At 40.7% G+C, this 19,124-nt stretch overlaps 2 protein-coding genes across 2 annotated transcripts; one reads left to right on the top strand and one right to left on the bottom strand.

Moving 5' to 3' along the window:
* Nucleotides 1-60: 60 nt before the first annotated feature.
* ccne2 (cyclin E2) lies at nt 61-11,221 on the bottom strand. Its single transcript, XM_084052007.1, has 12 exons — nt 11,100-11,221; nt 10,200-10,238; nt 10,022-10,103; nt 9,851-9,904; nt 6,597-6,742; nt 6,235-6,370; nt 5,703-5,849; nt 5,068-5,163; nt 3,845-3,979; nt 3,258-3,369; nt 2,637-2,794; nt 61-2,131 (listed from the first exon to the last, which is right to left on the bottom strand). The coding sequence occupies exons 2-12, from the start codon at nt 10,211-10,213 to the stop codon at nt 2,018-2,020; spliced, it is 1,194 nt and encodes a 397-aa protein (XP_083908133.1). The 5' UTR covers nt 10,214-10,238; nt 11,100-11,221; the 3' UTR covers nt 61-2,017.
* Nucleotides 11,222-15,614: 4,393 nt separating this feature from the next.
* Nucleotides 15,615-16,586, top strand: LOC311041796 (serum response factor-like; the record flags this gene model as incomplete). The annotated part of the gene is made up of 1 exon (XM_084052281.1): nt 15,615-16,586. The coding sequence occupies one exon, from the start codon at nt 15,615-15,617 to the stop codon at nt 16,584-16,586; it is 972 nt and encodes a 323-aa protein (XP_083908407.1).
* Nucleotides 16,587-19,124: the final 2,538 nt, after the last annotated feature.

The following is a 19,124-nucleotide window of genomic DNA, read 5'->3' as shown; positions in this document are numbered from 1 at the left end:
CAAGTAACTTCCATTGATGATAATTGTAATAGGAAAAAAAAAAAGGAAAACAAACTTAAACTCCATTGACCATTTACTCAAAAATACAATTAAACGTTCAATGTTGGGATTACTCCGTGTACAAAAGACATTCTTTAGAATCTACCGTTTACATAGATCTCACTTGAACTGCAGATGTACAAGAACAAAGGCATTTCTATTCGATACTGCAGGCTACAGCAAAGAGTCACAGTTGTGTTCAACAAGGCTCATACGCCTCTGCACCAAGCCTCTGGGCTTACACTACAGCTTGTATTACATAGTAGCTATATAGCTACATTTAAGGCACCTTCAGATAGGACAGGCAACTGTACAACACATTTAATGAATAACTGTATTTTAACGTGTCACACCTTCAAGTACGTCACAGCAAAATCATAAATAGCTTTTGCCTTTGGCAGTAATCAGTAATTCCATTCATAGCTGTATTTCTTTTTACATATAAAAACATTGTACATAACTAGGCTTATATAAAGAAATTGTACATAACTAGGCTTAAAGAAATAAATACAATGCTTTAAAACATGAATTCTGCACATTTGTAGGTCGTTCACCTACGGAAATCAAGTTTTACAGGAATGTAACTCGAACATGCAACCAGGTTGCAACAGTGGCAAAAGGAAAATAACTGAGCCACACACACACACACACACACACCAATTGGGGGCCAATGAGTGTGTTCACAACACCCCATTAAAAAAGGTTCCTGAAGGATGGTCATTATGGCAGGCTGCCCCTCCTCACACCAACAGCAGGGGTTGCCATTTGCCAGTGACTGTAGACACGGTCAGTCAGTCACTGGCAAGTGGTCAGATGGAGACCCACTGTCTTACATCATCAACTCCAGCGACAGAGGGTCTGAACCATGGATCAACACCTGGATTTTGTCCCAGAAAGTCAGATAAGCCTCCATTTGGCTGGGCCGTAACAGAAGCCCATGGTTGGTCTAAGGATGTCCCTGGTTGGTCAATTCATACGTCTGTCACATTTCTTCAGCTTAGTGGTCCTTAACCACTTTAATAGTTGAGTTCAACTTTTAATCCCTATTCAAGTAGATCAGATTTAAAGATATTTGATTCAAACTTATATTTCTTATTGACATAATGTTTGCTGATATAATTCTATGATCACATATCGGATAACAAGGCGATTCCAATGCCGTTTTTCTTTATAACTACCCAAAATCTAAATCTGATTGACTAGGATAGGGATTCAAAGTGAACTCTTGGGGACTGGCTACCGCAAGACTACAGCGACTATACACATGGGGTGGGAATTGGCATGATGACTAAACTGGAGAGGAAGAGAATTTGCCCCAATACTTGATATTAAAAGTAGTAAGTTATTAATGTGTCTGTCTGCACTTTGATCAAGACATTCCTGTACATTCATTTGTACCTTATTAAAGTGATCTCATACAGAGTTATGGTGTCCTCTTCCTCCTCATCTTAGAAATTTCCCCTTTCACTTAACACACAATCATATACTTTCTAGAGATGGGGCAATAACACTGGGGAGGTTGGAACGTTAATTATAAACCCCATGTATCGATACAGCATCTCTGTGCCTCCTATCTTAGGACAGCTAACGACAGAAATTGTTCATTCACAATTCCACTAGAACCAGCATGTGGCATTCTGGCCACTTAAGCATTCAACATCTGGAGACAACTTCCTGTTCAAATGGACAGCAGGAGCACAGGTTTCTGCATATTCCTGGTCTGAGGATGTTGCCTTGATTCACAACAATCTCTACCAATCTTGATAAAAGCAATAGGTACGGCATGACACCCAATTAGTGTAAAAATAAAAAAACATAAAAGTTAGGCATTTAGTAAAAGCCTGTCCTATTGGTCACCAACGGGGCCGTCCTAGTTCCCCCTGATAGGTCTGGATGAAATGTGGTCGAAGATGTATTTTACAGTCGCTTCACCGTTTAAAATCTCCATGAGGTAAGAGCTTTCATGGGTCCATGAATCTCAGTGACTGGTAGGTTTTTCTGTGCTACTGGGTGGGGTCAGTGGGACCGGTCCCATGGCAACAGGTGACATCTGGCAGTCTGGGCTGTCAATCCGTCTCTCATGAGCCATACTCTGTAAGAGAGGAATTTGACATCAGCACAGGAAGGAGGATTCCTTTAGGCTTTGGGGCAGTATAGTTCATGTTCACATAAATGTCAAACAATATAAGCAAGCAGGAAAGATGAGCAAGTACAACTTAAAAGTGGTTGCTGTGGAATATTTCCAACACTCAATAATGTAGTTGCTGGTGCCAAAGCACCACCTAGTGTCCAAGTGAATACTAGTTCTATACTTCACTTGATAGGAGTGCACATTTTCTTTAAAGATTTGTTTTGGGGCTTTTTTTTATGCCTTTATTAGACAGGACAGTAGGCTGACAGGAAATGGGGAGAGACATGCAGCAAGGGGATCGGGAGTCAAACCCGCGACGCGCTGTCAGGCTTCACTGAGCCTAGGTGCCTGGACCGCTACGCCAGTCCAGGCCAGGACTGCACATTTTCATGACAGGACAATAAGGCAAGAGGTGGAGGTGAAGAACAGTGAAAATCCGACAAAAAGAGCGCAAGTGAAAACTCACCAAGAGTTCCAGGTAGTCTACATGCGTCTGGATGTTGTGCCTGTCATCCATCTTTACTTTGGCAAAGTTCTTCAGTTCAACTTTGGGCAGTCCTTGCACCGTATCAACAAAGGGAGTCATCCACCGTACACAGGGAGACACGCTCTCCCATGTCAGACCTAGAATGATAAGAGGGCAGGCAGACAAGAGTGTTCAGAAACCGTCACCCACAAGTATGTGCAATAGTAATGGGGAAGAAAGCCAACTGTCATACTTCAGGGTGACTACATGTTCAATGTTTCAGCAACTAAGCTTAAGACTCTTTACATCGATGACCGGTCAGAATGAAATAACATCTTAATACCATCAGAATGAAATACAAGAGTCAATATAAGTCTGTGTAACCTGGTAGAGTTCAAACTAGGGAGTCAGTGCATGAAGATTTTTTTAAAGACCACCAAGATTTAAATACTTGCCCTAAAGCATTTCCATGACCTGTATTTATCCTGATTTCATTCAAAGATTTTTTTTTTTTTTAACTCTGATAGCCTCATGCCCGTTCCATGCACTTCCAACCAAGAGCAACTACCAGATGACTTTTGGCATAAATATCACACGTCGAATTCAAGTTAAGTATCATACCTGATACTTTATGAACCACTTCAAAAGAAGAAAAGTGGCAGAAGGCAGCAGCAGCTAGAACACTGTAGGAGAAATCCAGTGAGTCGATGTCCAGTATGCACAAGTCCAACAGCTGCAACACAATACAGTTAATGTCAACACATGAAGAGCTTCGACACAGGACTGCAGAACTGACTGAACACTGCTACTTAACCACTTATACCAGTGGTTCTCAAAGTGGGGTCCGGGGACCCCCAGGGGCCCTTGAGGAGGTTCCCAGCACGTATGACATAACAAACAATACATCCGACAGATATATTAACAGATATACATCAGACAGATATTATAGCCTACAATACATCAGACAGATATACATTGTGAGCGCATTGTGAGCTTGTAGATCTGCTACTTTTGGCGAATATTCCCCCCAGAATAGGGATGCTATGGATCAAGTGGTTAAATCAAGAGACGGTAACAAGCTGAAATTTAACATTACTCTCAGCTAACTGATGACAGAGTTCCATTTGGGGTCAAGAAATACAGTAGCTCATGCTCTCCACACACTGATTCGTTTTTTTGTGTGCTGCAATTTGCAATTATTTTCTTACTTGTGTGATCTGGATGTAGGTGCGCTGGGAATACTGAGGCACCAAGAAGTTGTCACCGTCTGTCTGGGCCTGAACCTGGGCATAGAGCTTTAGCCAGGTGATGGGTGTCTCTGGACATAGGTTCCAGTCCAATGCCTGGGAAGGAACAGGAGCAAGTATCATGAGTAATTTGTTCAGTACAGAGAGGATAAGGACTGGCATCACTAAATGCTGGAGAACAGAAATTCTCAACTCTCACTCTCTGAGTAACTAGTGAAGAGGTGAGGCCTAAATCAAAAGATGACAAAGGAAAAAACACAACACTCAAGGTCAAGTAGATTTTATTTAACAACCTTACCCTGCATCACACCTGGGGTACTATATAAAGATGCAGGCCCAGAACAGGAGTGGAAATCCTTTGTTTGTTGCTGCCCTACATGCCAGCTGGCATAAAGGGCAGTTAAGTCTCTCAACCTTCACTGGATTTGAGACTGAAACCTAGATGGAATATGACCTATAATTTCATGTTTGTATTAAAGTATTGCAAAAGTGGGCTAAATACGACTGGATATATTTCCCAAGTCACTCTAGTAGTGTACATTTATTTAGACTCACCAAAATAAAAGTACAAAGGAAGTGTATTTTCACCATTTATAACGGACCTCCACTCCTGTAGATTACAGTCTATTACCGAACTAGGTAAACTCCAGCTGATGAAACCAATTTGAACAGATTTACAACAATAGCAGGAACTCTCCCATTAATGCCAGCGCTATGACAGCATCTAGTGAAATCGAACCAAATTGCTCGGCCCTAGACAACAGTCTGTTCTTTATCTCACATAACTCTTATGTAAAATTACTGCATTCATCACACGCATTGACCGTCACAAGAAGCACATAACTTGGTGGCACAGTTTGTAGTCAATGGACAGTTTGTTGTAGGTTAAAGGGATAGTTCACCCCCAAAATGACTTTTTTTCCTATCGATTACTCACCCCATGAAGACTTAATGCATGGATATTTTTTGGTCGCATTCCTAAGCCAATAATTTATTGACCGGCAGCGGTTCCGGTAGGAGACAAAGACTGGACCCACTGCTTACCGGTCCGCTGGTCTATAATTATTGGCTTAGGAATGCGACAAAAACTAAACTTGTCTCCATGGGGTGAGAAATCAATAGAGAAAAAAAAGTAGTCATTTTCGGGGGGTGAAATATCCATTTCACAGTTTGTGTTAACCTACCTTCAATATCATGAGTTCTATCCGCTGGATGTCCCATATATCACAGGCTCCATCTGTAACGTACGCAAATTCATGGATCTTGGGTGGATATATCTCCTGGGAGAAGAAAAAAAAATAGACAGTATTGTAAGTGAGATTGTCAGGGGATTAAAGGACGACTTCACCCATTTTCAACCTATCTTCATATAATAGGTCCTCATTAATGCTCATGATAAAATCATTTTAAAAAAATCTACTTGGTCTGTGTCTCATTGGAGGGCTGTGGACAGTCCAGAAACCTGTCTACCAGTGACATCATCGTTAGGCAGGATTTTTTTCCCCAAAAAGATTACAATTTTTTGATTCAGACTTTTATTAAGGCGAGAACAATGGGATCTATTATTGCATTGCAACTTTCCAGGAATACAAAGCCTGCAGTTTCTATTAGCTTGGATTCCCCATCGATGATGTCACTGGTATACAGGTTTCTGAACTGTCTACAGCCCTCCTCTGAGACACAGACTGATTAGAATTATTTTTTATCATTTTATCATGCACATTAGTGAGGACCTATTATATGAAGATAGGTTGAAAATGGGTCCTTTAACAGTGTACAGATGAAGGTTACTCCAAACCTAATATGTTGAGGAACCTACTTCTATCTTGGCAGCAATGAAGAGGGCTGTGATGCCGATGAGCTGCAAGTTCCCCTTGCTGACGTTCACTTGACTCATCATGTAGCGGTCGAAGAAGTCCTGGGCAAGGTAAGCCGTCTGTCTGTGGAGAGCATACACCTCGCTCACCTGCAAACACACAAAGATCAGTTGAAAAAAAAGTCAGCAATCTTTGTTGTCACAACAAAACCTTTTAACCACTTGAACCATAGCATCCCTATTTTGGACATTTCCTAATAGGCAAACATTTGGTTGTTCAGTGCCACACACGGAAGTGGGTAGACCCAAAGTAAAACAAATCAGAAGGCCTGCCATTGTGGAACATTAGACAAACTGCCGCCACACAGCTCTAATGGATGAGAATCTCTTTTCCGTTTTGTGTTCCAGATAATGCCGCTTCATTTAACTCTTACACAGAGTTGAATAAACACCCCCAGATTTTACTGTGTTTACAATAGATCTTATAACTAGAATACCTCAAACAGATCAGACCAATGTGACCATAGCTATATACCTCAAAAAGCCAGTCCAGGAGAATGGCCCTCATCTTAGCCTGCATCTTCGGATTCTGCTCCAGGTAGCTTTTATCGTGGACATACTTCAGCTCTTTATTTAACATCTTGATCCACACATCATCTGAGCTCGCCCAACTGGAAAGGAGACATGGATACATTAAATTGGAGAAGACCGATTGAAAGGTAAACTTAAACTTGGCCAAGTATATGCTCAACAAAGCTTCAGCACAGTGCAAATACAAATCAGGGTGGAGATAAATATAGGATACTTGAACAAAACAAAAACAGCGTACTCAAGTACACTGTGATAGTGTCAAAAACACACACACACACACACACACACACACACACACACACACACCTTAGACAGGGTATAGGTGAAGGTTTGATGAAGAGGTTCTTGAATCTGTATCGTCTGAATCTGGTTGGGTCATTTGTGGGTTCCAGCTCTTTATGTGGAGTCTCGATAAGGACACATGGACTTGCTCCCTCTTGAGACCACCGATTCTATGTTACAGACAAATACATGCTAGCATTTAGCCAATCTCTCAAGACAGATTACATTTTGTAAAAATTACAGAATTTGTTAAGCATTCAACACATGTTCAAAGCATGTTATTTAAGTAATGGGTAAAAAAAAAAGCATGGTATAAGCCGGTGGTTCTCACTTCAAGGTTTTTCAGGCTGTGACTCCCCAAAAATATCATATTTGAACTTGGACCCCAAAAAATACAGCACAGTGTTTTACAGTGTTGCTTTGCAAGTAAGATGGGGCACACACGTTTCTTAAAGAAATACAGTTAATACAAGTTGCTCTTGAAAGAAAAAAAGGATGTATACATTATTGCATGACTAAACAGCAACCAAGAACTGCATTTCCAAGTACACGTGCAAATCATATCTGCAAAACCGGCTAAAATGGAATGACACACGGGAGATGAATAAGGCGGGTAGGAACACAAAACGCGGGGTCAATCAAGCGCGCGCACTGCTTAAACCAGTGACCAGTGTTGCCAGATTCCGCAAGGTAAATAAGCAACCAGGTCCTAACCCTAGGGGGGGGGGGGGGGGGGGGTTGGAATATTTTTTCAAAGAACACAAATCCCCCATACAAAAACACAAATCTTGTATGGGAGTTCCCTGGCACAATATTTACAGATGTGGACATTAATTCATTTGGGGATGTCTTGACATGAAAATGTTTTGAGAACCACTGTTTAAACATCAACATTAGGAAACAAGCCCAAATAAGCAACTACACTTTAGAAACAAGCCCAAAAAACCGCAACCACCAATATTTACTAACAACTTTACAGAAAGACAAGCACAAAAACAAGCCTATAATAAGCGGACATGGCAACCCGGCCAGTGACAGAGATAATATTAGAGCCCGACCGATGCCAGATTTTTGGGTCCGATGCCGATGCCGATTTTGAGAATCCTGGACCACCGATTGCCGATGTTTTTGACCGATATTTTGTAATTAAATAAAATAATAAAAAATATTTTTCAAAAACGTATAAACTTAGTTTTTTCATTAAAGTTAAGAATACAAGATTGAGAACATTTAAATAAAATGCAATCACATTATTACAAATAAACATGAATACAATTATTTGAAAACTTTAGTTACTAGTCACTTTGTAAATTTGAATTATTAATATTATTACTAAACATACATTAACCACAAGTCTTCAGCCCTTTTTAAACTTTGGCTATTTGCAGTGGTGGAAAGTAACTATAGTACATTTACTAAGTTACTGTACTTAATAAAATTTTGTACTAGGTATTTCTACTTCACTTGAGTATTTCCAATACTTTTACTTCTACTCCACTACATCTCAGAGGCAAATATTATACTTTTACTCCACTACAATTATTTGAAAACATTAGTTACTAGTTACTTTGAATATTTTGATTATTATTACAAAACATACATTAATCACTTCAGCCCTGTATAGGGCCATTTGAAAATCGCCGATCTACAAGCTTGTAGATCTGCTATTTTCAAAATATTTTCATACATTTGAGAACTTGAAATTGATTGAAATTTGATGCCAATACTTTTGTACTTTTACTCAAGTACATTTTGAATTCCAGACTTTTACTCGTAACAGAGTATTTCTATATTGCAGTATTGATACTTTTACTTAAGTAAAACATTTTAGTACTTTTTCCACCACTGGCTATTTGAAAATAGCAGATCTACAAGCTCACAACATGTTGCTATGCAGTGCATTGTGAGCTTGTAGATCTGCTATGTTCAAAACATTTTCATACATAATGATAAGGGCTGTAGTGCACTTCTAAATTTAGGTTTTAGTCAATCAATTGATTTAGTTTGTTTTCATATTACATTGACACGACGCTGTCACCGCATCCTGCAAGAGACGTGCCCATACAGAGCCCGTGCATCGATTGGTTGTGAAATCGCCCTGACAACCAAGAACAACCAATAAAACCCACAACTGTCCCTTCGGACTATAGGATCTATTCTAAACTATGGGATTCTAAAACTTGAGCGTCGAGTCCCTCAGACTTGAGGCTTTGAGCACAACACAACTGTGTCCTTGTATTTTAGTTATGAACAAAGTCTTGCTGAGAGCAAAATGAACGGCCCACGGTAAGGGTAATGCTTTACAAAGTTGTAAGAGGAATCCCTTCATCTGACTGACTATCTTGTCCGTGTCTTATGAAAAGTGAAAGTTAATGAAACTCGCCCCAAATCACGCTCACCCCCATTCTTTTTCGTGGACCCACGGTTCTTGCATTTGTTTGATGATAAGGTTGGAACATAGTTTTAATGGGGTTACGTTTAGAAATAAGGTTAGGTAGGTTTAATCATAGTTTACTGAAGTTACGTTTGTGAATACCGCCGGATTTGCTCCGGGGCGACTGTGTTTTAGGGCGACTGTGTTTTGGGGCGAGAGTTTTGGTATTCTCCGTGAGAGTCGGGTGCGACTGCCAAGCAGCACTCCTCCGCTCAGAAACAGCGTGGAGATGTTAAATTAACGTCTCAGACAGACGTTAATATATATTTATTTAGCGATATACAAGTAGCTTAGAAGATTTTAGTAGCTTATGCCCAATTGCCCATAAAAATATATAGGCTACCTAACCGTTGCATCATGATCCATACATTAACAATGAGCCTCGCGTCGAGTCATTCATATCATTTATTAATTCATTGAGCTTATAGGTCTCTCTGGAAGGCATTGTAGTGGTAGATAACTTTAATCTCACTCAGTATTATTGAGAGATTGTTGAGAAAAACAAGCAATCTTTGTGGAGTTCTCATAAATAAATATAAACACCTTTACCGCAGCTGCGCAGCAATTTCACAATCAGTGAAAATATTAATGACAAAAACATCGGAACATCGGGGGAAATAATGACCGATGTCCGATATTGACATTTGGGTCAAAAATGACCGATACATCGGGCTCACCGATGTATCGGTCGGGCTCTAGATAATATTCCAACACACACTTATCAGCGACTCAGCAGATTACCAACCAGACATCTTCCAATCTACACAAAACGATGAAAGCTCTTCAAATCTTCATAATGTGAATTGAATAAGTGAATGTTAAGGATGCACTGGAAGACACTAACCTGTATTTCATAATTTTGTTTCTTGGCAGCAGGTTGCAAGTTCTTTTTGGACGGCTGAAAAAAACACACACAATAGACATCAGCACAGTAGCCTATCGCGACAATATGAATACAAGGGAATTCAAAATAATAATGAGACTTATTTAATCATTAAAATGTAATGGCACAAACCTCTGATTTCCTTTTGTTTGGGGCAACCTTTATCTGTTGTTCTGGCGCATTCTCGTCTCTTGCCTGTAATGTGATGCGACCACTGTAAAGAAGAGCATACAACATACATACATTCATTATGATGACCAAATAGGAACGTTACGTTAAAAGTATAAATGCATGTGTTCCCATAGCTTACCTGCGTCTAGACATGATGAATGGTGAAGCTACAGTTTCACTGCAATGACAAAAGGAACAGTTCAGGATGCTTTGCGTGCCAATGCCAGCTAGTTACTGAATTATTAGCATTTTCACAAGTCATGGTGAACACATTAAGAGGCTAAATGTCCTCTTTAGGAGTGAACTGTATCCTATGAACCGGATAGGTAAAACACATTATGTATATAAAGAACAAACTGGCCTAACAGTCACTACCTTAGCTACTAGTATTAGCCAGCTAAATAGGAGGGAGGGGGTAGTAGTCCTGGGTCGCTTCCTTGTTTGTTCATGGAAAATCATGATAATAGTAATATTTGAGCAGATGTTCGTGTCTACACTATAGCTACACAACCCAAGTATAGCATAGAGTTGGTAGAATTCGCAAACACATTGGTTAGATGTAGATTTTTAACGATTTGCGAAACTCGAACACGCGCCAATTTTTGCCTACAAAGCGGGAGGCTTTCAGCCCTGCCTTGTTCTCCTTGTTCGCGCACAGATCATCCAAACCTTCCATAACAAAACACTACAACAAAACACCGATATACGATATACACTGCCATATATTACTAAGCCACGTCCATTAAAAAGACTACTTTAATCCTTTTTAACGTTACTACACTTCTGCAACGTCCATGATGTAGGCTACCGATCCACGTCCACACCTACGTTATCTTAACAAACGCCACTAAACCGTGGGATAAGTAGCCACTAGCCAGTTTAACCGAGTAACGTCCTTCCATTTGAACAGCAAATCCAAACTAGAAATCTAGTTGTAACCTGGCAAAGATAGCAGCACGATAACGTGGACAAAAATCAGATAGTAGTTTGAAGCAACGCTTGTTTGTTTAGGTCGCCATTGAAGAAAGAAAAAAATAACCAGCCCAAAAATGGATGCACGGGACGACGGAGGTGTACGATTAAAGTCAGCGAACTTTTCAGCTCCAATATAACATTAAAATCCTTCTTTTGATGAAAACTAGTAAGCAGCCAGGCGCGTCCTCTTACCTCCAGGACGAAGAATGAATGAATCAGCTGTCGCGCCGGCGCCAATACTTATAAAGCAGCAGCCTCTACTGCCAGTGCGCATGTGTATTCCCGGCTGATTTAAACGCGCTAAATGTTCAAATGCTTTGTTCTGTTTACTATAAAGACAAAATAATGTAGGTTCAATTCCAAAGGTACAATGCTCTCATTTTGTTATATACGTACGGTAACGGTTAGAGGTTTCTTTCAACGAGTTTAACTGGCCGGTGTACTCGTTTTGAGCATACAGCGTGTGACTTTAGAGGTTTTTTACGATTAAAAGTGTTTTCTTCGTTTTCCGGTCAGAATTAAATGACTTCGCAGACGTGTATGTTACTCCTAACATAGTTTTCGCCATACACTTTTATACATACGATGGTATTTTAGTTGTTTTTTGCAGCACAGAGAATACATCCGTGTTAGAGGTCCGCCTGTGGGCGGTGTTTCTCACACGCTGAGCCAATGAAGAGGAAGCTGGGAACGACAACGTGCTTTTAAGTGCAGATGTAAACAAACCGAACACGTGGAGCTGCTGTCAAACAGAAGCCAGCTTCGATTATACTATTTTTACAGTATAATACATTACATTAAATTATTTTATTTATTTATTTTTTACTTTGTTATAAAAGTCAGAACAGGACACAAGTGACAGTCATAAATGACAAAGAGAGAGAAAAAAGTATATTACATACATTTAAATCATACAAATATATAATTGGAATGATGCATTCACAACAGGAATAAATAAATAAACAAACATAACAACGAAGACAGAACAAATAAGCCTAATTTATACATTGTCGTTAGTGTATAAATTGAGCTTAATCAAGTTATCAGCTACTGATATTCACAAACACTGTAACAGGAAATAAACGAGTTTAATCAAGTTATCAGCTACTGATATTCACAAACACTGTAACAGGAAATAAACGAGTTTAATCATGTTATCAGCTACTGATATTCACAAACACTGTAACAGGAAATAAACTTGGACCCATTTTGAATGTTTATGTTGCCAAGTGTGAAATGGCTTATAATGGTAATTCTATTGTACTGCTTATTGATTTCTAGATGAATTTTAGACTTTTACATACAAATTAAGTGATAAATGAATAAAAAAATATATACACACAACTGCACACATTTTATAGTTCTGTGCCATGTACATTTATAAATATTGATGCTGAACATTGTAAGTTTCAATCATTGATAATAATAATAAAATAAAATAAATAATAATACACATTATTATAACAGCACAACTGCAATTTTATTTACATTTTCAGACTATCAATCCTTTAAAAGTCCATCAATTGGTTTGTTAGTCAGTTTAGCTTGCTGTCTTTTTGACCCTCTAGAGCTATAATGTAGTGAGTTCAGTCTTCTTTGTTGTGTTTTGAGGAGGGCGCAAAAGCATAAAATCATCGCTCCTGTCCAGGACATGCTCCATGAGGTCACGACAAAAGAGTTGTGATGTGTGTTATTAAATGGGCTTTGCGACCCATTCTTGACATGGTTTGCTGAATTGACATATGTTCCTAAGTGGAAAATGCAAACAATAGTGTTGTGTAATTATAAGTGTGCACAAAATATTTTACCAAAATGTGAAAAGGTAAAATAGCACACAAATATAGACTGCAGTGTAGTGGATTTAGTTCTATTCACAGAAAAAAATGGATCACATCTTTACCGTCAGTTGTTTTTGCCTGTCTGGGAATGTTGGCATTATGTTCCACGAGTATCTGTGTACGGGCCAATATGGACACAAATCTGAAGTGAATCTTCTTAGAAGCATATTTCAGCACTGAGGAATGGTAAACATGCAGTAATCCTGTTTAGATGACATTGAGAAAAACACATTTGGTTCAATATACACAATTGATCAACCTTATAGTAATCTATTTTACAAATATTTGAAAGGATATATTTAGATAAAATGTGAGTTTACTAGCAATAGTAGCCTACTATTAATGTATTGTAGAACATTATTAGTGTTATTACTAGTAGTGAGGCATAGTCCTCACAGCAGTTCTCTTTTTGTGTTGAACAACATAGTTGATCTTGAATGCAACACATCGACTTTGTAGACAAGACCTACCAGTGTGCTTCATCTGCTTCAAGGAGATTCTTGTCCATCACAACTCCTTTGAGAGCGTAAGAAAGCAGCTTCTTGCAGCCACTTCAACTTTCTGTGCTGCTCCTCTGTCATGTGCTGCTCCTCTGCGATGAGAGATGTACTGAACACAAAATGGCAGAAAGTCTTGATATTTGGAAATTAGTGTGGCCTGAACTATATAGGCCAAGGAATCCAGTGGGATTTTATTTTGTATTGTATAACCTACGTATGTAATTATACTGTATATGTTTGGCATTCTGCTCAGGCTTCTGGTACTCGCATGCTGCACTTGTCTGCCAAGCCCCAATTCTTCATAGATGATTTGAAGCGGCTGACCCCTCTACGTATAAGCAGGGCCCATTGCCGGTGTGGTGGTCTTCTCCTTTGACACTGTATCCTGGGTCCCAAATGTAGCGATGGATATCTGTCGGATAGCATAAGTTTAGACTCTTATAATTTCGTCATCTCATTCTGATTCTCAAGACTCAGAATGTATTGTCACATCACAGGTTTACAGGTGTAAAGAAGTGGGTGAAATAGTTTTTTTGTGCAAGTAGGCCTACTCATGACACAAACAGCAGTTTAAATGAATGCGAATTAACCAAACTAAATAATAAACTCTCCTATCCAATATAAAAACACCTTTAAATGAAACTGACATTTTGATATCTTTAATTTGCAAGGGATTATATATATACAGTATTTGTACAGTTTACATCGCAAGTCAAACTGATTCCATTCCAGTGTTTGTTTTTAAACTACACATTCAATTAATTTGGTTATGAATAATGATGAAAAGCTTGCTTTGAAGGCCAGCCAAAACCATTGACAGTGGATATTATTTTGAGTGTTGGGATGACTGATTCAGTGTAATATATATGATGTCTGGTCACATAGTGGGCACATCACAGTACAAATAAGTTGTACCTGAGGTGTTTCTGGACTCAAAATATATATACCCATCCCATTAAAGCTCCAGCTCCACCAGCACCCATTCCTCCTGAGTGACAGGTCTTTTGATACATGCAGGAAAACTAGAACCAGGAGACCTGGTACTGCCAGACCCCTAGTGGTTGAAATCTGAATGGCCGGAGTTTGCATGACGTGTGTGCAGAGGAAAAGAGGGACAGAAAAGAGGAAAAGAGGGACAGAAAAGAGGAAAAGAGGGACACAAAAGGGACGACAAAAGAGGAAAAGAGGGACACAAAAGGGACGAAAGAGGGACAGACAAAGCCTCATGTAGGCCGACCCTCTGGGTCTGGCAAAAAAAAGGTAAATTAATACTAGTAATTAAGGTTGTTTGTACCTAACTAAACTTCAGTGTCACCATTATTTCATTATTATAAATAAATAGGCCAAAAAAATATAAAACCCTGCATAATCCAACAGCACAAACATGTCTAGAATGTAGCCAAAGTGTTAAATGCAGCTGACAGGCAATGTTGTATAACTACAATGAATCTTAAAAGGATATAATGGCTTTAAACGATAATAGAAAAAAAACATTAAACCACACCCAACATGACATTGAATTCAAGATTAGCATGAGTTGCTTATTAGGCTACTACTAACCTTGTACCAACAGCATGTTGTGAGTGATGTGGTGACATATGGACACTCTCCTAGCTGCTATTTCATAATTGTCTCAAATCAATAAGCTGGCATGGTGGCACTTTTGATTGATAATAAAACCCTATTAATCGCTATTTGCGCGATTATGCGGATGCGACGCGTTGTGAGCTTATTAGGCTTTTCGCGACTTTCTTTTTTTCCAGAGGACCTGGTCAACGGCCATGGGTTTTCATTGGATACACGGTGAACCAGTGGGGGGAGGGGGGCGTTGCCAGGTTGCCTGGGTTACACGTGTGCGTGCTTGTTTATGATGTGTTCACGTGAACGTTGTGACGTAGAGCCTCTACGGTAGAGGTGACGTTGCAGAATTGGTCCCTTAAAAGGCAAGCTCAGAACCAATCAGCCACAAGCCTGTCAGTGTGCAAGTGAAAGAAGAAAGAGCTGAGCTGGAGAGGAGACCATCAGAGACTAATAACAAAAGCAGCAGACAACAAAACTGTGTTCATATAATAGAGAGGAGAAGGAACCCCTTTGGCTGGTCACATTGTTTAGCGGAGACGCTATATAATAATGATGTTACGGTGCCATTCTGGATTGGCACAATCACTAAAGAACAAGTCAGTTTTAGGCAGGGGCAGTACTGGAGTTGGGAGTGAGATGCGTGTCGTGTTAAAGCGTAAGATGATGGAGGCAACGGTCCCACGTGGAAAACCAGGGAAGAAGACACGTGGGCGTGTAAAGATTGAAACTAAATTCATTCAGAACAAGGCGAGGCGATACTCAACCTTCAGCAAGCGAAAAATTGGTATAATGAAGAAGGCCTATGAGCTTGCCATGCTGACAGGTACCCAGGTTCTCCTGCTGGTGGTCAGTGAAACAGGACATGTGTACACCAATGCCACCCACAAGCTCCAGCCCATGATCATTAGTGAGGAGGGCAAAGCCCTGATTCAAACATGCTTCAACTCCCCGGACCCCCCATCGCACTATGATCCATCCACAGACGAGCGAATTAGCAACAAGGGCTTTGAGGAGGCGGACCTAACCTTCCAGGTGTCTGAGTCAGAGAGCCTGGAGCACACGAAGGGTGCTAGACTACGAAGCACCGCCAGCAGTACCCAGTCCACACTGCCCACAGCCTCCTCCACCACTATGCAGATGAGCAACGGACTGTCATACCTGCCCACTGTGTCGACCTACAGCAACATGGGTGGCAACCTTACCGAGCAGCTGCCCAGCGCCTTCACCATCATGCCAGCAGGCACTCCTTACCCCCCTGGCACCATGTTACATGGTCACACGGGTCACATGATGTACAACAATCCACCCACAGTGCTGTACTCCTCCAATGCAGGGCAGTACGGGACAGATGGGGGGCTTTCTATGCACAATGCCTACTCCCATGTGGGGCCCTTTGCCATGCAGATGGCACAGGCACAGGCCCAGGACACGGATACCATTTCTCAGGGGTACCTCACTGCTCTACCGGGCCCAGTTCAGAACCCCATCTCAGCGATGCAGGAAAGTCCAATGGTGAGTGATGGGCAACAGTCGAGCCGCAGCAGCAGTAACTTGACAGAGCTACGGCCAGTGAACACAGCAACACAGAACATTTACGTTGGTAATTGGCCATCATGCACAGTGTCATGGTGATGATGAGTGGGCAGTCGTGTGCACAGCAGTAGTAACTTGACAGAGCTACAGGTGTTGAACAGAGCACAGAACGTTTTGCCTATGGATCAAGTGCCATAACAGATATAGACAAAAAAGACGTAATTTTAAACTCACACCGCTTCAGAAAAGACTCAGCCATAACCATACAAGGAGTTCCCAATGCAGCTATTCCCAAATATGGAGTGTGTTGCCTAACCTCAATGTGTTGTCATGGCATCAGGCGGAAACAAATCAGTCCGCTCCATATATGGACTCAAAAGGGGACATGCCCATATATGGGTATATACTGATGACATCAGCGATATCCATATATGGGCATAAAAGGGACAAGAACTGACAGATACAGAGATCTCCATATATGGTCATGAAAGGGAGAAGGACTGACAGATGCAGAGAGCTCCATATACAGTATGGGCTTATCAGTCGGATCGGTGTTGCAATATGGACATATACTGATGACATCAGGGATATCAATATATGGGAATAAAAGGGACAAGGACTGACAGATACAGAGATCTCCGTATATGGGCATATCAGTTGGATCTGCAGTGCGTGTGATGTAGAACTTCTAAAAATAATACATAGAATCTAACCCATACAAAGGTGTATTTGACTAGTTCTATCTATTTCAAAATAATCCAGTGTTTATATCCTAATTCCCTTTTTGACACAGGATCAGTTGGACGCATCTCTGTAGATCCAGTTCGGAAGGGGCCTGGCACTTACAAATTCACTTTACACTTCTGGCCTTCAGGTATCAGGATTATGACATACTCGTTATGGCTACACCACCTCCAAATTGGTTGGAAATAGCTCAAGAGGCATGTCAACCTTATTCATTAGGTGCCATCTTACTATCATCATCCTATATTAGAATTGGCTAATGGGGGGGCCAGCAGACGGACCACGGCCACGGCACTATGACTCACACATAACCATAAACAAACCCAAAAGCCCATATATAGGCATACGGCCAGACATAACCATAAGCGAACGCCATACGCCCATATACGCAGTTCACAATGACTCAGACATAGCCATAAACAAAGCCGATATGCCCATGATATAGGCACATATGTCAGTGGAGAAAAGTCAGTTGGATATCCCACCCCTATGCACATATGCGGTCATGTGCATATATGGGACTGACTGACTTCAAACTCGGCTCGTGCATCGGCAAGGACTCGAGGGAGTTCTCGCCAGATATGCGGCTGTCCAGAACTGCCGATCTGAACGATATGTCCATATATGGGCATATATGGATTTTCCAGTTGTCCAGAACCGTCAATCCAACCAATATGCCCATATATGTGCATGCCAATATATCTGGGATTGCAATACGTCCGCATTTAACCCTAGTGCGCCTGCTCGGTGCTCAAGACTTCCGCATTTGGGCACCCAAATTTGGTGCCAAAATCCCGGGTGCCCGGACGCCAGTGAGCAACTTTCATTGAAATGAATAGCTGGGGGCGGGTTAGTAACATCAGGGATCTCCATATATGGGCATAAGAGGGACACAGGTAGATAGACTGATACAGAGATCTCGATGTCCATATATGGGCATGTATATCCAGCAACATGCACTGATGCCTAACAACGCAGATATGCACACACGGTCCCTGGGGGATCCTGATACGTCCACTCCATTATGTAAAAAAAAAAGAAACACTCATAACAGTGACATAACAGTCACCAGAACAATGAATAACATGTTTAAAATGGAGTTTGACTTTACAATGGGTTTATAGGAATTTAACTGGAAATCTAGAAACAAATCACATTTTCATTTGCCACCAACCCATTTCTTATGCATTACCTGTTTCTGGGATTGGAACCTTACTTTGGCTCCATCTAAGCTAGATAGTACCTTTAAACTTTAAGCATGTATAAAGTTGGAGACTTAATCTTACTGCTATAATTGACAAAAGCTCCGAAGTTCGTCCGGGATTCGCAAGCACAGGATCACTCCACATGCCTCCAAGACCTGTCACAGACTGTTGATCAGAGCTCTGGCTATTATTTAGGCATCTTACCCCACCTCGATCAGTGATCAGACTCTCGGCTTGATTGATTTTCTGATTTGCCTATCAGACCCTCAGCCTGATCTGGCAGGTTGCCATAGCAACCAGATACAGCAGGTTTGACCTCTGTTGACCTCAAGAAAGGCTTTCTATTTGACAGAAGGTGGGTCGTGAAGTTGGGAGGTTGAGACTAGAGGTTAGGGCCGCGAAACGGCCCAAACCTTTAGTTTACATAATATACAAAGAAAATACAGTATAAACTGTCGGGGGAAGCAGCTTCTTCAGGTACTTGCACTTAAGAGACTATATAACGCAACATCAGCAAAACTTTGAGACTTTTAAAGGCTCAAGTATTGATGGGTGCTTTCAGCTTTCATTGTTGTTGTCATTGTTTCATTTTATTTCTTACAGTATATACTGTATATGATACCTTACAATCTATTACTCAAATTGATTCCACTCCTAAAGTCAAATGAGAGGAAGAAATGGACACTGA

This window comes from Gymnoscopelus microlampas (genome assembly GCF_963454915.1).
Source record: "Gymnoscopelus microlampas genome assembly, chromosome: 3".
Lineage (NCBI taxonomy): Eukaryota > Metazoa > Chordata > Actinopteri > Myctophiformes > Myctophidae > Gymnoscopelus > Gymnoscopelus microlampas.
Note: the sequence above shows the minus strand (reverse complement) of the source record. Positions and strands in the feature narration are given on the sequence as shown.

Excerpts from the sequence above, each read along its gene's own strand:
- ccne2 (XM_084052007.1), bottom strand. Across the intron at positions 9,905-10,021 it reads CAAACAAAAGGAAATCAGAG|CCGTCCAAAAAGAACTTGCA; the intron begins GTTTGTGCCATT and ends TGTTTTTTTCAG. Across the intron at positions 5,850-6,234 it reads TCCTGGACTGGCTTTTTGAG|GTGAGCGAGGTGTATGCTCT; the intron begins GTATATAGCTAT and ends GTGTGTTTGCAG.